The 24496-nt window shown below is 38.4% G+C and overlaps 2 protein-coding genes across 2 annotated transcripts in view; one reads left to right on the top strand and one right to left on the bottom strand.

The window, feature by feature from the left end:
* Nucleotides 1–16047, top strand: part of SNW1 (SNW domain containing 1) — a 33756-nt gene extending 17709 nt beyond the window's left edge. The window contains exons 5-14 of the mRNA XM_036272964.1: nucleotides 57–163; nucleotides 1409–1513; nucleotides 2559–2628; nucleotides 3296–3361; nucleotides 5222–5338; nucleotides 6262–6403; nucleotides 9206–9302; nucleotides 11149–11266; nucleotides 15118–15281; nucleotides 15361–16047. Of these exons, the coding sequence (XP_036128857.1) occupies nucleotides 57–163; nucleotides 1409–1513; nucleotides 2559–2628; nucleotides 3296–3361; nucleotides 5222–5338; nucleotides 6262–6403; nucleotides 9206–9302; nucleotides 11149–11266; nucleotides 15118–15281; nucleotides 15361–15559 (1185 nt within the window). The 3' untranslated portion in view covers nucleotides 15560–16047. The remainder of the gene's footprint in view (nucleotides 1–56; nucleotides 164–1408; nucleotides 1514–2558; nucleotides 2629–3295; nucleotides 3362–5221; nucleotides 5339–6261; nucleotides 6404–9205; nucleotides 9303–11148; nucleotides 11267–15117; nucleotides 15282–15360) is intronic.
* Nucleotides 16048–16055: 8 nt separating this feature from the next.
* On the bottom strand, nucleotides 16056–24453 carry LOC118637483 (SRA stem-loop interacting RNA binding protein). The gene is made up of 4 exons (XM_036272977.1): nucleotides 24329–24453; nucleotides 21111–21169; nucleotides 16594–16701; nucleotides 16056–16157 (listed from the first exon to the last, which is right to left on the bottom strand). The coding sequence occupies exons 1-4, from the start codon at nucleotides 24423–24425 to the stop codon at nucleotides 16086–16088; spliced, it is 336 nt and encodes a 111-aa protein (XP_036128870.1). The 5' UTR covers nucleotides 24426–24453; the 3' UTR covers nucleotides 16056–16085.
* Between the last annotated feature and the right edge of the window lie 43 nt (nucleotides 24454–24496).

Here is a 24496-nt window from a genome sequence, read left to right as displayed (position 1 = left end):
TAAAAAGTCATCTAAAATAACTTCCAAACCACTCAATTTGGTCTTTCATGTTACAGATAACAGAAAAGACAAGGGTGGCCTTAGAAAAATCTGTATCACAGAAGGTTGCTGCAGCCATGCCAGTTCGAGCAGCTGATAAACTGGCTCCTGCTCAGTATATCCGGTAGGAATCATGCCTAGAAGTCTTACTTTCATGTCAGACTTGATTTTGGTTGGGGATACTGGTATTCTTTCACTGTCCTACGTAGTTACAATTGTAAATGCAATTTTTAAATAATTACTTGAAGCCTGTTGACTCTGTGCAGACAATTGAAAGCAGAAAAACAATTTAAGGTACCACTTTAATGTTTGTTTTTGTTTTTTATGAATCCTCACCTGAGGATATTTTTCCATTGATTTTTTTTTTTTTTAGGTAGAGTAGAAGGGAGGGAGGGGGAAGAGAGAGAGAGAGAAAGAAAGAGAGAGAGAGAGAGAGAGAGAGAGAAAGAGAAGCATCGATGTGAGAAAGACACATCAATTGGTTGCCTCCTGCATGACACTGACCAGGACCAGGGATCAAACCTGCCAACCAGGAATACCCTTGACCAGGAATCGAACCCAGGATCCTTTGGTCCACGGGCTAGCACTCTAACCGCTGAGCCAAACTGGCCAGGCAAAGTATCACTTTTAAGATACTAGTTATTATGCTACTTTCAAAATATTTTTTGTTTTTAGAAATTAACAATTATAGTATATGATCCAAACCACAATTATTATTTATAATTTTCCATTTATATATAATGGGCATTATATATTTATATAAGTATTAATATATTGGTAATGTTATATGATGTAATACTACTATATAATAATGCTGTGGTAATATATTGTATAATGTTTATAGTTAGTATCATTTGTATAATAGACATTCTTATAGTATTTCCAAATTTTGAGGGGTTTTGCTCAACTAAATCTTTGCATGGAGGGATGATTCACAAATAGATATTAAGGGAAAATTAAGAGCTGATAAGGCCACTACCATTATTCTTTCTCTCTTCTACAACCTATAATTAGTCAAAAGTTACTGTAGTTGCCTGCTGAGAATATTCTGGATCGTTTTTTCCTCAAATGCAGACTTACAAAATAGGTACTATTTTCTGTAAAATTGAACACTATGCCTTCCGTGGTAGAAAATGGATAGAGATGGGTTACTTGCAAACGAATATGGCTTTAGTTTACATTTTGCTTGTAACTCATAATTGCTGTTAGTTCTCTTATCTCTGTTGCTATCTGCTCTGCCTAAATATTTTGCAATTCTATTAACACTTTGAGAAAGGAATGGACAATATAGTTTAGCTTAGGATTGTAAGAAGAAAAATATTTATTGAAAGCTTGAACTAGTACCTTTAGTCTCATCTGTATTCTTCAGATATACACCATCTCAACAAGGAGTGGCTTTCAACTCTGGAGCAAAACAGAGAGTTATTCGGATGGTGGAAATGCAGAAAGATCCAATGGAGCCTCCAAGGTTCAAGTAAGTGGGTGGCTTCATGAGAATGAATCACTATTCTTTAAAAAGATGTCAAAGGAGAAAAATGTCCCTAATGTCCATTAACAGGTGAATGGATAAGCAAATTATGGGACTTCTATACATGGAATACTATTGAGCAATAAAAAGAAATAAAATTTTAATACATGCATTAACATGGGTGCATCTCAAAATGATTATGCTGAGTGAAAGAAGCCAAACAAAAAGAATCACATACTGTATAAAACCCTTGAAAATGGAAACTAATCTGTAATGACAGGAAATAGATAAGTGATTGCTTGTGGGGAAAGAGGGGATGACAAAGGAGATGTGAACAGGAGGACACACAGAAGCTTTTGGAGGTGATGGGGTATTCACTATTTTGATTGTGATGATGGTTTCACAGGTATATGCTTGTGTCAAAACTTAATCAAATTGTACCTTTTAAATATGTATGTATAGTTAGTTGCATGTCAGCTGTACTTCAGTAATGCTGCTTTGGGGGGGGGGGTTGTTTTTGTTTTTTTAAATCCTACCCAAAGATTTTTCCATTTATCTTCAGATAGAGTAGGATGGAGAGAGGGAGGGAGAGAGAGAGAGAGAGAAACATCGATGTGAGAGAGTCACATCGATTGTTTGCCTCCCACACAACCCCTACCAGGTCCAAGGACTGAACCCCAACTGAGGTACGTGCCCTTGACCAAAATTGAACCCGTGACTCTTTGGTCTGAGAGCCGGCACTCTAACCCCTGAGCCAAAGTGGCCAGGGCAATAAAGCTGTTTTTTTAATTAGAAAAAAAGTATATTACTCTATAAAATGATAATGTTGAGGAGATGAGTTAGATAGTGATGACAAGGTTGACCATGTTTTAATAATTGTTGAAGCTGTGTGATTAGTGTATGTAAAAGATGGGCATTCATTATACACTCTCTGGTTTTGTATATATTTGAAGCTTTGCATGATAAAAAATGAGGAGGGGAGACTTGAGACTTAACTAACTAAAAGGGAAAAAAGAGTATCACTCTGGTTGTGCTTTTATTTATGCTTCAGGATTAATAAGAAAATTCCCCGGGGACCACCTTCTCCTCCTGCACCTGTCATGCATTCTCCTAGCCGAAAGGTAATCTTTGCTATTTGTAAAATCTTATTTTGTACTCATGATTATTAATTTTATAAATAGCATCCTATAGAATAAAACATAGATGCCTATACAAGTAAATTTCACATTTATGTATTTTTTAAAATTTGTTTTTCAAGATCAAATAGGGACCCACTCAAGACTATAATGTGTAGTTCCAGAGTGTTTATGAAAATGTATGTAAAATGTTAGCTATTAGTTTTATTATTAACCTAACCCTTGCTTTTAATGGAATTAGCAGTGTCTGCTATTTGATATGAAGGGTGTTATCATAGTTACAGGAAGCAAGTACCTGGGATCGTTAAGTCTCTGATTGATAATCTGAGAGGCTTTTTAAAATATGTTTTATTATCTAACTAAAGAATAAGTATTCATCTGAAAGAAGTTATATCACTTTAAATATGGAAAAATACTAACCAGCATTTATACCTGTCAAAAATAATTTATAGATTATTTTCCATTTTTTATATTAAAGTTATTACTAGACTTCATAATATGGGAACATAGTATATAGTGCTACCAAACAAATGGAATTTTAGCCTTTGATTAAATTCATCCATATCTGCTTTGAAGAATAAGAGTACACTTGGGTTTTTAGCTAGACTATAAATTTTAAAATGTCTCTTCTTCCTCTCGTTTCTCAACTCAGATGACTGTGAAGGAACAACAAGAGTGGAAGATTCCTCCTTGTATTTCAAACTGGAAAAATGCAAAGGTAATTATGTGGTTATAAAATCAGTCTCTTAGTATTACAACCTACTGGAAAACACCCAGGAAGGAGCTTCAGCCTGGATAACTTTAGGTGAAATCTCAGTATCTCATTAGTTGAAGGTTTTCAAAAAGGAACACCCAACTTATGTGACTTTTTCTTTCTTCTTTTTTTCTAAAGTAATAGAAATGTGTTAGGCCCTGGCCGGTTTGGCTCAGCAGTTGGAGTGTCGGCCTGCGAACCAGAGAGTCCTGGGTTCAGTTCCCACTAGGGGCACAAACCAAAAAAAAAGAAATGTTAGTACGCCAGGCACATGAATACCACAGATTCTTTTATTGAATTGTTATCAAATGCATATAGAGAAAGAATAGGTAGAATAAAGAAACATATCAATGAAAGATAGTACTTTTTAGAAAACTCAAATTTATACCTAAAATTATTTTTTAAATTAAATCAGTTTAAACGATTATTTGACAAAACACAATAAATGCTTAGATATATTCATTGCTTTAATTTTTAAACTATTTGTTTCTGTTCATAACATTGCATGCATATAAGCTATTTAAATCCTATATATCTACTAACTGCCAAAGCTTCCAGCTTGAAGAATCTATAAAATGTGGAATAAACTTTCTAATCATTATTTCCTTTTTTCCTCCTGAATCATATTTCATGGTTCTATTTTGGATGGGTGAAGGCCAATTTAACCCATATAAATTACATAAAAATTATTCCCTAAAGGAAGTTATGGACTCATCCTAAAACAAAGAGATTTTTGGGTGGTTTAATTGGGTTGATTAATATGTATGCAACTGTGGTATTTTGAGCTGATTCTGTAACACTTCCTTGTATTGAGAATAAGCACCATGGACTAGAGGTCAACATTTGTGAGTCTAGTCAGAAATCTGGAAAAATAAAGCTAAGCCTGAAAGTTAAATAGATGTTCAGTCATGTTCCTTGAATTGTTGAAATAGGATGCAAAATGTGAGAACACAGAATCTCAGTTGCCTAGCAAACTTTATATCTTTTTTCCATTTACTAAAACTTACAAGGTTCAAGAATCTGGGAAGGCATTAAAACAATATAGCAGAGTACACTACCTATAGATACTATTATTTTTGTGATTGTTCCACCTTTACGTGACTGTTATATTTACTCAGGAACAAGTATTTAACTATGATAGTGATTTCCTCTTACTACAATTCACAGTTATTTACATGAGAATCTATTTTCCCAGAACATGAGCTCTGAAATTATACTGAGTTTAAATCCTAGCTCATCCATTTATTTAACAATATGTCCTTGGGGACATTACATAACCTTTCTGTTTTAGTATCTTCATCTGTGAGATGGAAACAATAATGTTACCAGCTTTATAGAGTTACTGTGAAGGTTAAATGAGACCATAACATGTGAAGTACTTAACCCTCCACACAAAGCACTCAGTGTTAGCTGCTGCTCTTGCATAATTGTGAAGAAAGATGTAAGGAAAAGAACTTCAACTAAGTGGTTGTCAGGATGGACATATTTAAATCTAATTTTATTTTTTTTATTTATTTTTTATCCTCACCCGAGGACATTTTTCCATTTTTTGCACAGATAGAGTGGGAGGGAGAGAGAGGAAGAGAGAGAGAGAAACATCGACGTGAAAGAGACACATCAAGTGGCTGCCACCCGCACGACCAACCAGGGCTGGGGACAAACTGCAACCGAGATACATGCCCTTAGCGGGAACCGAACCCGGGTCTCTCCGGACCGCAGGCCGATGCTCTAACCGCTGAGCCAAACCGGCCAGGGCTTAAATCTAATTTTAAAGAATATGTTGTTGCTCCTTTATTTTTGTTTTCTCTCTCTACTTCACACTAGGGTTATACAATTCCATTAGACAAACGTCTGGCTGCTGATGGAAGAGGACTGCAGACAGTTCACATCAATGAAAATTTTGCCAAACTAGCTGAAGCCCTCTACATTGCTGATCGGAAGGTTCGTCTATTATAATTTACTTGTTTAATGCTCTTGAGAGTTTGTAAAAACATTCATGGTTAATAAGATACTGTTATTTTAGCTACAGTACTGAGTACCTAGGGAGACTCACCTGTGGTATGAGTGCCAGAGATGGCAGGTGCTAGTTGCTGCTCTGTATCTGGTCTCAGCCTTTACAGACTTGTATACACACCCCACTTCTGGTGATCCAGCTTCCTCACAATATTTCAGAATAATGGTTTACTAGGCTGATCCCTTTGTGTAGATTGCCAGCTGCTGTTACTAGGTTTCATAATTTTTCTCTATTTTAGATGTACATGTCCCCCAAAAGGTCATTAGCAGGGAAGGACAAATAAACATTTTGATAAGTTGAATGGTACAGAAAACGGCATTCATAGTATTGGCTGTCTATTAATATTATGGTATTAATATGTGACTTTGAAATTTACATACATCATGGCATATGTTTAGAACATAGGAAAGCATATCTTCTGTATTACAGTGAGCACCCTTATAAAAATTATCTCTTGTGGGTTAAAACTTTAGGCTTTATCTTGAGGTGACTTAATTTATTTTGGAAACATAACCAGTTCCTGTTGTGTTATTGATATTGAAAATTACTTTATTGGAATCTCCTTTAATTTTATTTTTTAGATTATTTCTAGAAAAGCATTAGGGAAGCACTGACTCAAAATTGGGGTACAGTTTCAACTACTGAGACATTTCCCAGTGAAAAATCCAAGTTTGCAGTGTCTTTCAGTCAAGTTGTCTTTTAGTGGACAAGAATTTTTGTTTTAATCAGCAGTAACAAGTCTGAATTCTGTATAACTGCTTTCTCTAGCCAGATGTTAGTCAGGGAGTTAGATGATAGCTGTAATCTATCCTCTGAGAGTGTCTTATTTAATATCTGACTTCACTAACAGGCGCGTGAAGCTGTGGAAATGCGTGCTCAAGTAGAGAGAAAGATGGCTCAAAAAGAAAAAGAGAAACATGAAGAAAAACTTAGAGAAATGGCCCAGAAAGCCAGGGAGAGAAGAGCTGGGATCAAAACCCATGTAGAAAAAGGTATGACATTCTCGTTACTGAATTGAATTTACTTTGTAAGCTATAGATCTCATTTTAGAAAATCTCTGTTGATTTTATTACTGCATGAGAAAGTAGTATAAACATATAAAGGAAATGTAGCTATTTCAGAAATTGTGTAGAAATAAAAGAGTAACTTCTCCCTTATTAAGCTGAAACAGCAAAAAATAAAGTATGTATTTAAATGTGAAACTTCAGTACAAGATTACACGGGAAATTTTTTAAGTTCTGAGCCATATACTTTTTAAAAACTGCATATTAACTCAAATGATAGGCTTGATTTTTCTCTTGTTGGATTTTTTCTTGAAACTTACAAAGAGAAATGAAATCTCAAGTAAATAATTTGGCTCCCCGACATGGTAAATTCACTCCGTTTTCCTATCTTATAGACTAATGTACCTCTCTAATAATTAAATCTGCCCATATTTTTTTTCTTGCTTTGTTTAGTGGTCTACACTGGTATGTTAATCCCGTTAAAGTGGGGAGAGTAATATTAATTCAAGAAAATTGTGAGAGTGATTTTAGTTTCATTAATAAATCCTTGACTAGTACTACTCATATTGAACAGTTCATATCGTACAGTTCATATTGAACATCTACCTGCAAGGCTGTTTTCTACTAGACAGGTGGGGGTTAGGTATAGCAGTGAACATTCTAGGGAGTGGAGATAGTCCAAAAAAAGTTAATCATGTAGTGTGCGAGAAGGTAATAATCTCTGTGGAAAAAAAATAAAACAAGGAGGGGGTATAAAAGTGCCAGAAGGAGAAGGTAGACACAATAGGCCTCACTTTTGAGATGATAACAATAGCACAAAAACTTGAAGTAAGGATGTGAGTGAGCCATGTGGATATCTGGGAGAAGAGCATTCCAGATAGAAGGAACAGCAAGTGCAAAGGCCCTGAGTTGGGAATATGCCTGTTATGTTCAAGGAAAAGTAGGGAGGCCAGTATGGCTGGATTGGAGTGAGAAAGGAAAGTAGTAGGAGATGAGGTGTCAGAGTTGTTAGGTCAAATAGGAAGAGTAGTGTCCAGATTATTTTAGTCACTGTAAGGACATGGATTTTACTTCAAGTAAGAAGGGAAGTAACTCAAGGGTTTTGAGCAGAGTAACATGATCTGACTTGTATTAGAAAGCTGTAGAATGGGCAGGGAAACCATTGGAAGGCTATCGCAATAATCCAGATGAAAAATGATGAGAAGGCCCTGGCCGTTTTGGCTCAGCGGTTAGAGTGTCAGCCCCCAGACTGAAGGGTCTTCAATTCTCAGTCAAGGGCATGTACCTGGGTTGCAGGTTTGATTCCACGCCCTGGTTGGGGTGCGGGAGGCAACCAATCAGTGTGACCATTGCTATTTCTCTCTCTGTCTCCCTTCCTCCCTTCCACTCTTTTAAAAATCAGTGGAAAAATATCCTCGGGTGAGGATTAACCAAAAAAAAAAAAAAGATAATTAGAGGAGTGGAAACAAGGTCAGATAATGGATGTATTTTGGAGGCAGAGCTGACAAAGTTTGCTTATGGATTAGGTAAAAGTATGAGAGAAAAGTAAGAGTCAAGGATGACTCCAGAACTTATGACTTGAGCAGTTGGGAATGATTGAGTTGCCATTTACTAATACTGAGGAGACTGTAGGATAAGGAGGTTTGGGAGGGAAAGATTAGGAGTTTAGATGTGGACATGTTAAATTTAAAATGTAGGTGTCAAACAGGCAATTGTTTATAGGAATCTGTAGTTCAACTCTAGGGAAATAACCAGAGTTTTAGTAGTGATCCATTTCTTGAACCATATATGAATGACTTAATGAGGCAAGGTATAAATAGCTTCCTGTTGTATGCCTAACCACTGAAGGTAATTAGAAATAAAACTTCTCTGTATCTAACGTCTCTAAACTGATAATAAAAAACACAGCAGAATTATTAAGGAATGAATTAACATTTTAAAAGAGCTGTTGCCATATATTAATAAAAACTAACATTTAATGAGTGCATTATGGAAGGCACCACTCTGAGCATTTTACATGGCTTACCTCATATACTCCTACAGCAATCAGACACAGTGGTACTATTATTGCCACTGTTTTTATAGAGAAGGAGACTCAGACTCAGAGTGGTTAAGTAACCCATGCAAGGTTACATTGCCAATCTGTTACAGAAATAGACTTTGAAGCTAGACAATCTCCAAAGCTCATGCTCTTGATTACACTATTCCTCAGACAGGAGAGGATAGAGAAAATGAAAACAGATATAAACACAGTAGATAGAGATCAAGATGCATCCATCCCCTATGGACCACAAGCAAAAGGTTCTTTATTCAAAGGCAAATGATCTTTGGATATATAAGGGTAAACTTATACATAATTCTTTTTCCTGGCACTTTAGAAAATTTTAAAACACATAGAAAAGTGGAAAGAATTGTACAACAAACATCCATATCTCTACCACCTAGATTCTGTAGTTAACATTTCCTTTTAATAATTAACATAACTAAATTTGCTCCCTCACATACCTACTATCTCTCTATCTTTCAGTCCACCTTACTACTTTGCTGCATTTCACATTAAGTTAAAAGTATCAGTACTCTTTATTCCTAAGTACTTATGCTACATGCATGATTCTGGAATTCACATTAAAAAATTAATACTATTGGGTTTAAATTAATTGCAAGTAAAGTTAAAAGGTCTGAATGTGACTACAACGAATTTCATGGAATTGTCTAAGGTTAAAGACTATATTCTCTTGTTCAAAATATTAAAGTATAGTGATGACGTAATTTTCAACTCTGTCCACACAGAGGATGGGGAGGCACGTGAGAGGGATGAAATTCGGCATGACAGACGAAAAGAGAGGCAGCATGACCGGAATCTTTCCAGGGCAGCTCCTGATAAGAGGTAGGTGCTATTTGAGATAAATATGAATTAAGAAGGTTGGCCTTTTAGAGAGGAGGCTTATTCCACTAATAACAATTTTGCTTCTTTTTAGTTTGATAACTTAATAGATCAGCATTTATTTTCTTGCACTTAACTACTTACCTTGTCTTAGCAGAAGAATTGACTATCCATGGAAGTAATCTTTTCTTCCAACGCCTTGTAGAGTCAGCTAGAATTGAGATGATGGGAATATAGAACAGGAAATTCAGATCATGTTTGTAAAAACAAGATAATGGATAGGACTCTGCTGGTCTTTTCTTTTCCAATTTCAAATGGTGAGACAAATTTATTATGTGCCTATTTCTCTAGACAGGAAATAAGCTGCAGTGCCTTGATTGAGTTCCTTTTACATGCAGAGCACTCTGGAGTACAATGGGGGAGAAGAGCAGGTTTTTTAAGAAGTGAAAATTGGCCTCTTCTCATGAGCAGTTTCACTTAAAATTCAAAGAGGCAGAGCTATTATATAAAATGAATTGGGAAAAAAGACAAAGCACTTTGTTTAAAATTAAAATATAGTTGACATACAAAGCACTCTTAATAAGTACAGACTTTTATAGAACAAACTTAGAATAAAGTAGGGATTGGTGAAGTTTGTGGTTCACCAAATGCTAAGGACTGAAATTGCTGAAAAGTTGAAAAAATATTGTAATATGGAGGTGAAACTCTGAACGAGGATTAAATGCAAATATAGAACATTTTCTTTCTTTCTTTTTTTTTTTTTTTTTTGTGGTACGTGCCCCTAGCGGGAACCGAACCCAGACCTCTCTGATCCACAGGCCGACACTCAACCGCTGAGCCAAACAGGCCAGGGCTAGAACATTTCTTTACAAATAGTAGTTTTTAAGGCTCTCATCATCCTATGAATTGATACAATCCACTTTTTTCGATTCATATCTTAAACATGAAAAAGAAGATTCCTGCTGGTGGTGCTCTTTGTTGTTTAATGGCATAGTTCATCTCTCTGGATAAATAAAGTCATAGGGAACCAGAAGATCTAAATTTAGAGTTGTAGGTAAACATACAGTGTAGAAAGGAATGAAGTATGAAAGCGTACAGTTAATGAATGTATTTTTGGTCTGAAATCCCTAAGCTATGAAAATCAAAATAGGTCTGTACATAAATTGGACCAGTAAAGTGGCTGTGAGAATGATGACATAGGAAAGCTGTAAACTTGTGACTGGATGAAAATCAGATTGTCTATAGAAATCATTTTAAGACCTGAGCTTCTAGCAAAATAAATGACAGTTACCATGGTTTCATTGCAATGTAGATTGCATTACATACTAAAACAGGAGAGGAATTAATCTGAATGCTGAAAATCGTAATGAGTAATCCAGTCCTAGATGTGATTTCCTTAAAATTCTAATAGGATAAAATTACTAAATGTGATTAGGTAAAAAAACTAATTCAAGCTTATTGAAAATGATTCATGTGATACATCTAATGTGTATCCCCCCCAGCCTCATTTAATAATAGCAAATATAGACCATACAACTTCATATCTCAGCACGTGTTGTAAGGGGATTTTTTTGTGTTAAAGACTTCCGTGTCAAGAATGAATCTCTTAGCAATTCTTTTCAGCTAACAGGAGGGCCTAATTATAAAACCCTACCTCTTCTAATAATCATCTAGCTGAAATGCTGTAAGAGCTGCCAACCCGATGATGCATTATCAGGGAATATTTGTTCACAAAATGTTAACAGGACATATTCATTTCCTATGCTTCTGAGATTGGTTGTATTTTTTAAATTGAAATTCAGCTTGTCTGTGAAGAGTTTTCAGTTAGTGGCATTGTATTTCAAAACAGGTCAAAACTGCAAAGAAATGAAAATCGAGATATCAGTGAAGTCATTGCTCTTGGTGTGCCCAATCCTCGGACTTCCAATGAAGTTCAATATGACCAAAGGCTGTTCAACCAATCCAAGGTATAATAAAAAGAGTGTTATCTTAATTGTTTATATGAATATCGATCCTCAGGGAAAAGAAAATGAACAAATCATAGATTTGGATCAGCCTAAGGTACACTGGCATGATGACAGAAAAAAAATTGGAAGTTGGATGTTGTAATGTTAAGAGGCAAGTAAGATGAAACAGCTCTGATTTTAACCTCTTAATGGTTGGCTAAGATTTAAGACACTAGTAGAAAATGAAAGAAATTATGTTATAAAACTTGGTTCTGAACCTGGCCAGGTGACTCGATTGGAGCTTCATTCTGTACACCAAAAGACTGCAGGTTCAATTCCCAGGCAGGGCCCATACCTAGGTTGTGGGTTCCATCCCTGGGTCAGGGTGCATATGGGAGGCAGTCAGTTGATCTTTCCTTTCTTCCTTCCTCCCTCCCTCCATCCCTCCTTTCTTACTCTCTAAATATCAATAAAAATAAATATTTGGGTGAGAATTAAATTTTTAAAAAGTAAGAAAAGGTCAGACTTCCGGTCAAGATGGCGGTGTAGGTAAACGCAGTATCAGTCCTCCCACAACCACATCAGAGTTACAACTAAACTACAGAACAACCATCCTTCAAAACCACCTGAAATCCTACAACCACGGAATTGAAGAAGAAGCCGCATTGAGACTGGTAGAGGGGCGGAAGCACGACAGGTTGGCCCCACACCCACGTGTGGCAGATAAAAATTAGGGGTATACCTTGGCTGGGAGGGTCCTCCCTGAGGACTGAGGGGTCCCATCCCACACCAGGCACTCAGCTCAGAGTTCCAGTACCAGGAAGAGAAGTCCCCATAACTTCTGGCTGGAAAAACCAGCAGGAACTGAGGATCAGGGAGGCTGAGGCGGCTGGAGCCCCAGGCAGCTCCTCTTAGAGGGCCTGCGCATGGACTTATCAGACTCACTCCCTCTAAGCTTGGAGGGGAGGCAGCTTGCAGGGTGCCAGAGACATACAGGGAAGAACTGAGCTGTTTGGCATTGGAGTGAGAGCTGGAGAGGGGGCTTTCTCCAGGACAGACCTGCTGTCAGAGGCCTTTGTTCCTTTGGTGAGCCCTTCCCTAGGACAGCAGAGGGCCACCATATGGGCCTCCAGCAACCTGGCTCATACTGGTTGCCCCACCCTGGTGATTCCCTGAGGCCCCGCCCCACCCAACTTTCAGGCCCACCCAAGCTATTGCTAGTTACTTAATCATAGGATTGGCCTGTCTTGGATCCTGCTTCAGGTTTTCCTAAATTCTTTCAAACGAGCAGTATCTGGTCTCAGCTAGCCCCATACCTCTCGTTAAATAATACACAGAAACAAACACAGGGAGGCAGCCAAAATGAGGAGACAAAGAAACAGGTCCCAAATGAATGAACAGAACAAAACCCCAGAAAAAGAACTAAGTGAAATGGAGATAAGCAGCCTAACAGATGCTGAGATCAAAACACTGATTATAAGGATGCTCAATGAACTTAGAACCTCAGCAAACTTAATGAGGGCCTCAAGAGCATAAAAAAGGACCAGTCAGAAATGAAGGTGGCACTAACTGAAATAAAGAATAATTTACACAGATTCAGTAGTAGAGTAGGTAAAGCCAAGAAGCAAGCCATCGATTTGGAATCTAAGGAAGCAAAAAACACCCAATCAGAACAGCAAAAAGAAAAAATAATCCAAAAAAATGAGAATAGTATAAGGAGCCTCTGGGACAACTTCAGGTGTGCCAACATTCGCATCTTGGGGGTACCAGAAGGAGAAGCGAGAGAACAAGAAATCGAAAAAACCTATTTGAAACAGCAATGGAAGAAAACTTCCGCACCTTGGTGAACGAAACAGACATACAAATCCAGGAAGCACAGAGAGTCCCAAACAAGATGAACCCCAAGAGGCCCAAACCAAGACACATCATCATCAAAATGCAAAAGGTTCAAGAGAAAGAGAGAATCTTAAAAGCAGGAAGAGAAAAGCAGTTACCTACAAAGGAGTTCCCTTAAGACTGTCAGCTGATTTCTCAAAAGAAACTCACAACCTGGGTATGTGCCTTGACTAGGAATAGAATTGGTAACCTTTTGGTGCATGGGACAATGCTCAAACAACTGACCACACTTTTTATTTTTATTTTTAAAATAGAGCCATTGTCCCACTAAAGTATCTCTGGCTTTTTTTTATCCTCACCCAAGGGCATTTTTGCATTTACCTTCAGATAGAGCAGGAGGAAGAGAGAGAGAGAGAGAGAGAGAGAGAGAGAGAAACATTGATGTGAGACACATCAACTGATTGCCACCCACACGACTCCAGCTGGGGCCGGGGACAAACTGCAACTGAGGTATGTGCCCTTAGCGGGAACCGGACCCAGGACTCTCTGGTCCGCAGGCCAACACTTTAACCACTGAGCCAGACTAGCCAGGGCTCTTGGCTTATTTTTATTGATCTTTGAGAGAAAAAATTTTAATGCTATTTAAACCCATAAACTTGGGATCTTTAAAAAATGAAGCTGTAAAACTAAAGTGCTAGTCAGCAATTTCAGTTGTCATTAACTAGCTAGTTAGGCCTGAAGAAGTTCCTCTGTGTCTACATTCACCCAACATTGATGATTTACTCTCCATAAGTAAGTGAAATCAAAGATAGGTATACCTTGCCCTAGACAGGTAGCTTGGTTAGTTGGAGTGTTGTCCCATACACCAAAAGGTTCAATTCCTGGTCAGGGTACATACCTAGATTACAGGTTCAGTCCCCAGTCAGGGTGCATATGAGAAGAAACTGACAGGTTTATCTCACACATTAATATTTCTTTCCCTTTCTCCCTCTCTTCAAAAATCAATAAAAACATATCCTCAGGTGAGGATTAAATAACAAAAAAATTTTTTCAAAGCAAAGTGCCTATCCTCGAAATATAGAACAGAAGAAAAAAGCTAGATATGCCTTTGCCCTCAAAGAACCCTGAAGTCTACTGGAAAAGACAAATACATATATATAAATAAATATAAGTCAGACTGTGGTAAGAATATAGAAGTATAAAGTTGTACTGGGATATAGACGAGGAAAAGTTAATTATGACTTGGAGGTTTTAAGATCTAAAGGTAGCATTTGAGTAAGCTCTTCTAGTTAATAAGTTACTGGGTGCTTTTTATATTCTGGCATTGTTAAGTCTTTTACTTCTATTATCTTAATCCTTACAAAAACCATATAAAGTCACACTATTACTACCTCTATTTAAAGGTGAGGAAATTGTGACACTAGTAAGTAATGGAACTCAGATTTCAAACATGGGCTGTCTTGATTCCAAAGCTTCTGTTAAACACTATGCAATGGTATCTTACTGATCTGAGCAAAGGGGGTTAGGCATGAAAGTTCCACATAAGTAAATATTGACAGTCACCTTTTACAAGCTTTGGCTTAAATCACTTAAATGTTGTGATGAAAATTTTTCTAAATTTATGAAGCAAGTTGATGACTTAAGATATTTATTGAGAGCCCTATTATCCCATGCTATGATAGTGGTGTTCTCAGGCAGTTGAGGGGTATATTACTCTAATAGCATCAGATGTTTTACAGTTCTTTCATCTTGCAACTGTCAGTACAAATTGAAATTATTAAGTACCTGCTTATACTGGTATCCCCGAATATCAATGACTACTTTGCTAAAGTAGCCAAACTTTTTAATAAGTACCTTATTTAATTTAAGGACCCTGAAGGTGATATGAACAAAAGTTTATGGGCTGGTTTTGTTTTTTTTTAATGAAGATCTTGTTGAGTTCAGATTGTTGAAAATAGCAGTTATAAATGAATGTAGTCAGATGCAACTTGTAATAAATAATACATATATTCTTAATGTCCTCTATTTTTCCATAGGGTATGGACAGTGGTTTTGCAGGTGGAGAAGACGAAATTTACAATGTTTATGATCAAGCCTGGAGAGGTGGTAAAGATATGGCCCAGAATATTTACAGACCCAGTAAAAACCTGGATAAGGACATGTATGGTGATGACCTAGAAGCCAGAATAAAGACCAACAGGTACCAAGCAAACAGCTCAGTTTCAATGTTTGCAACAGTGAAAACTAAGTAGTTCATAATCCTTTCTCTTTTTCCCTAGATTTGTTCCCGATAAGGAGTTTTCTGGTTCAGACCGTAGGCAGAGAGGTCGAGAAGGACCAGTTCAGTTTGAGGAAGATCCTTTTGGTTTGGACAAGTTTTTGGAAGAAGCCAAACAGCATGGTGGCTCTAAAAGACCCTCAGATAGCAGCCGCCCCAAGGAACATGAGCATGAAGGCAAGAAGAGGAGGAAGGAGTAGATATACTTCTTTTCACAGTAAATGGACTATTATCCATACCCTAATGATGCAAGCCACATGGGGGAATACTTTGTAAATGGGCCAGGTAAAAACCAAATCTGGGTGTCAGACCCCAGCACTACTTTTTATTACAGCAGAAAGGGGGGATGGAAAATTCTACTTTGAACTATTTAGTTTTTTTAAAGAATGGGTTGTGTTTGTGCTTCTCCCACCTTTTAGCATTTATAGAACATACTGCCCCATACATGAAATTAAGATCACTTCCTTTTGTTTGACGTTAGTACTTTGGGGTTAATATTTTGTGTAAGAATGACTGCTTATGAGTAAAGTTAACCCCTACCACAATGAGTAGAAGGACATTCACATATTGGAACTGTCCTGCCAAATGATGTTTGTCCCTACTGTTCTGTTTTGATTTGGAGTGGGGGAAAATAAGCGCTTGCTTAGTACACCTATTTGTTTCAAATAAAAACATTTAGAACTTTCAAGTTTTTTTTTTTCCTTTATTTAATAGGCAGCATTAGTCTCAAAAATCTTTCTCTTCATCAGATGTTTGATCCCCTTGCAACATTTTGGGTCTCTGAGCTTGAACATGGAGCTGAAAAAAATCAAATAAGCACTGTAAAGAAAGGCAATGTCTGCAAAAACATTAAAACTGAAACTTGCCACCTTAGGACTACCTCTTTTGATTAGGGGGTCAGCATCAATAAGTCAAGAGGATGTTCTTTGTTCTTAAGACTCCCTGAATTTCAACTAATTGTAAATCAGTTTGACTCAAGGTCACATAGTAAGTGGAAAAGCCAGGATTTAAACCCCTGATTTGTAAGTAAACTGCTGCTGTTTCTACTGCTTGGTGTTTCATGTGCTTGCTAACCATTATAGGGTCTTCCTTCACTTCCTATCAGACCTTTCAGAACTGGGCACTCTACTACCACCACCATTCTTCAACAAATCTCTCCAAATCCCTGTCATTTCACACTTCTGACCTATTTAATTGATATACAGATAGTTCATGATGACAGAAAAAGACTTACTTTTACTCCATCAATAACATGACTGTCCTGTTGTAGTGCATTCTGAAGTTCCTCTGAAGAAGAAAATTGAATCCAACCCATACCTCTGTGAAAGCCAGTCTCTTTGTCCTAAAAATTCAAAATTTAGGAAAATAATCATGAACTTGAGAAAGTTTCTGGAAGCTCTAAATCAAACTACCAACTTTTCTTTTACATTTGCCAAAATGGGACAACAGACATTGAAATGAATGTCAAAAGCCTTGCTTTAATATACATACTCTTCTAGTTACCCAAAACTTAATCCATATGTTAATCTTAACATTCTCTCTGCTTTTCTGTTGCCATTGGAGAAATAAATTATAAGAATGAGCTTTCACCCGGCGGGTATGGCTCAGTGTCTGAGGGTCGGCCCATGCACTGAGAGGTCGACAGTTCGATTCCCAGTCAGTGCACATGCCCAGGTTGTGGGCCTGATCCCCGTGTGGGGGGCATGCAGGAGGCACCCAATCGATGTTCTCTCTCATCGATGTTTCTTTCTCCGCCCCTTCCTGCTCTATCTGAAGATAAATGCAAAAATGTCCTCGGGTGAGGATTAAATAAATAAATAAAAATGAAATTTAAACTTCAGAACCTTGTTACAGTTCCAGTAATTTCTAAGACCAAACACCCACATCCTGCCACTACCATTATCACCTGCTCCTAATGAAAAATAAGAAAAAAAAATACACACACGCACACATTATCCTTATTTAACTAGTCCCAGAACTCTCTGGTTAATTTCAACAATTTTTGTGTTTCCCTTTCTGCAAAAGGCAGAGCGCTTAATCATTCACAACCTATACATCAGCACACGTGGAAAATATTCTAATGTGCTTGTACACATGGTCCCCAACCCCAACCAGCCCTACTATGTAAAGGATAGATACCAAGATGTCTATTCTCTCAGTGTACATAATCAATCTTGTTACAAAGTCTTATTGTGCTCTGCTCCCCAAAATCCAAACCCTTATAAACTGCCCACATACTTCAAAAGTAACATAAGTAGCCCTGGCTGGTTTGGCTCAGCAGTTTGGCCTGAGGACCAAGAGAGTCGCAGGATCAATTCCTGTCAAGGGCATGTATCTCGGTTACAGTTCAATCCCCAGCCCTGATCAGGGTCGCGGAACCCTTTGATGTTTCTCTCACTCTCCATTTTCCTCCCACTCTATATGAAAATCAATAGAAAAATATCTTCAGGTGAGGATTAAAAAAAAAAAATTATACAAGTATTAACCTAAAACACAGGAAATTTTTCTGATAATGTCCCAGTGATTCACTCCTTACTTCAGATAAACAGGACCATTTCTAAAGCACTCTGTATGTTCATATTATCCATTCCATAAGTAAAGTCCTTAAAAATTTTATGGCCCTGGCCAGGTGGCTCAGTTGATTGGCACCTCATCATGCACAATAAATGGTTACAGCCCTGGCCTGTTTGCTCAGCGGTTAGAGCATCGGCCTGCAGACCAGAGAGTCCCAGGTTCGGTTCCCGCTAAGGGCACGTACTCGGTTGCAGTTCGTCCCCGGCCCCAGTTGTGGGTGGCAACCACTCGATGTCCCTCTCTCACATCAATATTTCTCTTTCTCCCCCTCCCCCTCCCACTCTATCTGAAGATAAATGCAAAAATGTCCTCAGGTGAGGATAAAAAAATAAAACAAAAAAGAAAATGGTTACAGGTTTAATCCCCAGTCAGGGCATATACCTAGATTGCAGGTTCAATCCCAGGTCAGAGTGTATATGGGAGGCAACCAACTGATATTTCTGCCTCTCTGTCTCCCCTTGCCCTCTTCTTCTCTCTAAAATCAATAACTATATCTTGAGATGAGGATTTAAAAAGAAAAAAAAATGTGTATTTGTGTTAAACTTAGATACTGTATATGAGATGGGAACCTGGATTGCTAATGTGAGTACAAAGAATTTAACTAGAAAGTAATTTTTTTTTCCTGTTACATTTTATTTAGTTTTACCAAGAATCAAAGCCTTCTATTGCGTAAATCTAAGATTTGTAAACTGCAGGTCCTAAGTTATTTTGTTCATACTTTTAAGAGGAAAATGGCAACTAAAAAATAGCTGTAACTTTTTTGGAGAAACTTTTCAAGAAATACAAATTTCACACTCTGTAAAATTGTAGTTTTTAAGCTTAGAGAAAGATTTTCATGTCCATAATATACATGCCTCATTCTCTCTCTCTTTTTTTTTGGTTAATCTTCATCCGAGGATATTTTTTCATTGATTTTCAGATAGAGTGGAAGGGAGAGGCAGAGGGAGTGGCAGGGGGAGACAGAGAGATCGATTAGCTGCCTCCGACAAGACCCCAACCAGGGCCGGATCAAACCTGCAACCAAGGCATGTGCCTTTGACTAAGAATTGAACCCATGGCCCTTCAGTCTGAGGGCCATTGCTCTAACCGCTGAGCAAGACCAGTAACCACTGAGCTACATGCTTCATTCTTTTAAATCAACAGTATAAAATTCTGTTGTATCAATGAATTAGTATCTATTTAATCAATCCCACTAACATACATTTAGATACTTTCCAATTATGATACTATTAAAACAATACTGCTTTGAACATTTTGACCACAATTTCTTTAAATTCCTAAAAATAGCACTGGTAAATCAAAGCAAATGAAAATTCTTCATTTTGATAGACTTTACCAAACTACCCTTCAAAAATGAAGGTACCAGTTAAACTTAATTTGGGTGCCAGTTTTCTTACACCTTCACTAGCACTAGATATGAGTAATCCATTAGATTTTGGAAGGCAAATAACATTAAACTAAGAGTTAAGTACTTAACATAGTTTATTTTGATATTTAACCACAGCCTTTTCAGTGCCATGAGCAAAAAAAGGGGTAGTTTTAGTGAAGCATGTGTAAACTCTGTACTCACATCACACCCTGCCAAAAACAGTCATTGTAGAAAGCCCACAAAAAAATACAGCCCGGGATAAAGTACAAATTACAGATTGATCTCTAAATCTTCATGAGAATGCAAAGGAAATGTAATAAATATGAAAACACTTTTTATTTTAGTTTAGTTTATCCTCATCCGAGGAAATTTTTGCATTTTATCTTCAGATAGAGCAGGAGAAAGAGAGAAACATCGACGTAAAAGAGACACAGCGAGTGGTCGCCACCCACATGACCCCAACCAGGGCTGGGGACAAACTGCAACCAAGGTACATGCCCTTAGCGGAAACCGAACCCAGGACTCTCTGGTCCGCGGGCCAACGCTCTAATGGCTAAGCCAAACCGGCCAGGGCTGAAAACACTTTTTAAAAAAGCACCCAACTTAATGAAGATAAAGGTTAAAATGGGATAAATGATCCTACTATCTCAGGTCATTATAATACTGTAGTAGGCAGAATTCTAAGATGGCCCCATGATCTCCAGGTGTGCCATCTATATAATCCCCTCCTCATGAGTGTGTGGTGGGGGGTGGGGACGTGTAACAACATTCTTCTTACCAAAAGAATGTATGGCAAAAGTGATGGGACACTGCTCCCTTGATCAGGTTATATGGCAATGGTGATACGGTGTCACGCCCATGACTATAAAGACTGTCTTAGCAATGGGAGAAAGAAACCCCTTTGCTGACTTTGAGGAAGCAAGCTGCCATGCTGGGAAACAGCCTACAGAAAAGTCAGGTAACAAAAAACTGCAGCCAGTCCCTAGGATCTGAGAGCAGCCTCCATCTAAAAGCCAGCAAGAAAGCAGATAGCTCAGGCCTACAGTTGAAAGACAAATTCTGCCAACAACATTAAGAGCTTGGAAATTAATCTTACCCAGTTGAGTCTCTGATGAGACCAAAGCCCTAGCTAACATATGCATTGCAGCTATATAGACCCTGAGCAGAGGACCCAGCTAGGCTGTACCCATACTCCTGATTTATAGAAACTCAGATATAATATATGTATTGTTCTGAACTACTAAGTTTGTGGTAATTTGTTATGCTATAATAAAAAACTAGCACAAATGCATAGGATAAGGTTTTTTTTACTTTTCAAGCAGTATTGCCCATAATTTTATCAACAAATACTCAACAGCTTCACTCCATTAGACATTCATAAGTTGACATGCTTTTTTTTTTTTTATTCAACTGTTGGTAGACACGTACTTATTGTCATTTTATTGTTCATGTTTTTTTATCCTTTTTTTCTTCTTTTTTTTTTATCCTCACCCGAGGACATTTTTCCATTTTTTTTTTCAGGTAGAGTGAGAGGGAAAGAGAGGAACAGAGAGAGAGAGAGAAACATCGATGTGAAAGGAACACATCGAGTGGCCGCCACCCACACAACCGACCAGGGCCGGGGACAAACTGCAACCGAGGTACGCGCCCTTAGCGGGAACCGAACCCGGGTCTCTCAGGACCGCAGGCCGACACTCTAACCGCTGAGCCAAACCGGCCAGGGCATAAGTTGACATGCTTTAACAACAAAAAAGAAAATCAGGAATTAAGGATAACATTAATACTTAAAAAAAAAAAAAAAAACTCACAAAAGGTACAGCGCACTTTCGTACATGGCCAAACTGTGCAAAGTGTTCTCTCAGCTCACCTGTATAGGAAAACATTAAAAGTAGTTAATGCATTTTTGTATCCTCCATTCTAGATTGCAGATAGAAATTAAAAGGGGTCCCAGAAGCCCCAAACTTCTTGTGAACAGGAGCTACTTTGCATTTCCTGAAGACTTAAGATTTAGGAGGCAGCTAAGGTACTGACTATAAAGATATAATATACCAGACTTGGGGAGATGATGGGGTGGGGACATAGATAAAATTGCTGAGTTGACTGCAGTCTTTATCCCCAGCAAATATTGAGTGTCTTCATCATACCAGGTACTGTGCTAAGGTGCATGAATTATAATCCCTATAAGAAGATCACATAGAAGACAATTACAATACAGTGTTGCTAGCTATGTTAGAGATTTCCAAATAAAATCTCATTACTTGCCTTTCATAATTTAAAGTTTACACTAAGTTAAATAGTTGGTTTTCTAAAATTTGTTGAGTTGGCCCTACCTACCCTTCCTGCCTTATTTCCCTTCCCTCTGCTGTACAGCAAATGAAATTCTGTGTATGTGTCCTGTGGATTCCCATCTTTGCATGTCATTCTTTCTCCTTGACATATCAATAATCCTATCTCCTCCTGCCTAAACTGTAACTACCCTTCAAGACCCAGGCCAAATACATTCACTGAATATTCTTTTATTGGGCTTCTGCAATACAAGACAACACACTGGCCCTATGAGGGCTCAAAGATGAACAGTGGATAATGTTAAAGACTGAAAAACTACATGATTGCTTTCTCTTCTGAACTACAGTGCTTGTACTATCTAATTTGCAGTCGTATTGCTTATTTCCTCTAATTCATTTAACCTCATTGGTTCAACAACTGCCTACATTTGTTGTTTGTAAGTCTCCTCACCTCCACCACTACAGTGTAAGCTCCTAGTGCTGAGTCCGCTATGTCCACAGTGACTGATACATAGTCAGGCAGTATTTGCTAAATGAATAAACATCTAGTAATTCTTCAACAACCCACAGGGACTAAATTTCTGAAGAGCTCTAATAGTTGGTCAAACCAGTTGGCAAGATCAGAATCTCACAGAAGATGTTACTGGAAGATAAACAAAATCGTGTTAAATGTACATGTTTTAAACCAGGTATTAAAGTTTAGAAAACATTCCCAAAACAAACTAGCTCTGGAAGGTAACCCTTTTCCTCAAATTATCTACAGCTTTTAAGGAAAAACAGCTGCAGGCACCAGAAACAATGCCTACCACATAATAGATACTCCTTAAATATTTGTTGAGTGGCCCTAGCTGGTTTGGCTCAGCAGTTAGAGGTCAGCCCGCAGACCAAAGAGTCGCGGGTTCAATTCCGGTGTAGGGCACATGGGCACATATCGGTTGGTGTTCAGGCCCTGGCCCTGGTCAGGGTCATGCAGGAGGCAACCAGTCAATGTGTTTCTCTCACATCGATGTTTCTTTCTCGCTCTCTCTCCCTCCCTCCCTCCCACTCTATCTGAAGATAAATGAGGGGAAAATGTCCTCGAGTGAGGATTAAATAAAATATATTTGTTGAATGAATGAACTGAGAGAGACTGTCTCGAAGTTGAATGTTATACAGGTTCTTTTGGAGGGTTTTAAATCAGCCCATTATGATCTGGAATTTTACATTCTTTACAAGATGCTAAAGAAACCCCTGAGCCTTTGCAGTTTCACAGGGCCTAAGCAAGACATTTTACTGGGCTTGTTCTTCACCCAAAACATATTGAGAAGGTGGCACACAAACTGATCTACTTCCTATCCTATCATACCTGGGCCACAAAAACTAAGAGAAGCATAACCCCCGTTCCACTGTTGACGGGAACTAACCTAATACATGGATTATCTATAAAAGTGACTGTAAGCAAATGTAAAAATGTAAATTGTAAAACTGCTTACCAAAATTGTAGTAAGTAAATGTAAAAACTTTGTCTCAAAACAGCAGCTGACAGCTCTGGCCAGTATGCTCAGTGGTTAGAGTGTTGGCCCTAGCACAGAAGGATGGGGTATTCAATTCCTGGTCAAGGGCATGTACCTGGGTTTAGGGTTTGATCCCTGGCCCCGCAGGTTGGGGAGGCAACCAATCAATGTGTCTCTCTCACATTGATCTTTCTCTTTCAGTCTCTCTCTCCCTCCCCAATATACCCCCTTCCACTCTCTAAAACTCAATGGAAAAAATATCCTCGGGTAAGGATTTAAAAAAAAAAAAAAACCCAGCAGCTGACAAAAATTGATGTTGCTGAGAGATTTCAGTACTGATTACTCACAACCCTCTAGCTCCAGCCTATGCCTCTCCTATGAGCTTCAATTTTAGTAATCACTAAAATAGCTATCATTTATAGAGTACTTACTCTGTATGTAGCACAGGTCTAAGCAGTTTACATATAAATTCACTTAATTCAATCAACAATCTTATGAAGGTCATAATTGACTCCATTTTACAGGTGATGAAACTGAAGCACAGTGGTAAGCCCTTTACCCAAATCACCTTCCCTTCGTCAGGTTACATGACTACTAAATGGCCAGGTTGGAACTCTAGCCCAAGCAGTCAGGCTCCAGAATGCACTTCTCAATCAGTGATACACAACCTCCTCGTCCAACTGCCTGACGAAGACCTTACAGGTTTTTCAAACTCAACACATTTAAACTTGACTCATCTCCCTTCTACCTGCACTCTAACCACAAAATTCACCAACGCCAAAAAGTTCGAAGTAGTCCCTCCCTTTCCTTCATTCTGTACCCCACCGCCACGAAAAGCTGTCGATTTTGTTTTGTTAACATAAATGGATCTAGTTTAGCTCCTCATCTTTCGACTAAATTATGGAAACTGACGTTTAGTTCGTCTCCTCGCCTACAATCTTGCCACTTGGAATCCATCTCTCGCACTACAATTAAAAGAATCCCTTCTAAACAGTTAAGTCATAGTTTCCAAGTAACAGCCTTTCCACCAAAACACCCAGAAAGACAAGAGATCGAATACGTGCCCCAAAAGCTCAAGGGACATAACGGTTAATTGCAAACAAAATTTCTTCCTGCTCATTGGTGAGCACAAGCGAACCCAGCCTCCTAACCCAGCCACCACGCCGACCTAAGCGCTCCCAGAAAGCAGAGCTCTTGAGGGTCGCTTGGACCTGAAAGTTCCGCCCCTGCTACGTCTCCATCACTCACTCGAGCCGGCGGTCCAGGGAATTTTTCTGACAAAAGCAACGGGCCGGCCAGCATTTCCCCGCAGAGCCATAGCGCCCCTCACTGCCGAAGCCGCCATTTCTAGAGGGCGGGACCACCGTGACCTGCGGTCGCGACCCCGGAAAGACCTGCGGGATCCGGGGCACGGGA

This window comes from Molossus molossus, unplaced genomic scaffold (assembly GCF_014108415.1).
Source record: "Molossus molossus isolate mMolMol1 unplaced genomic scaffold, mMolMol1.p scaffold_m16_p_1, whole genome shotgun sequence".
Classification (NCBI taxonomy): domain Eukaryota; kingdom Metazoa; phylum Chordata; class Mammalia; order Chiroptera; family Molossidae; genus Molossus; species Molossus molossus.
Note: the sequence above shows the minus strand (reverse complement) of the source record. Positions and strands in the feature narration are given on the sequence as shown.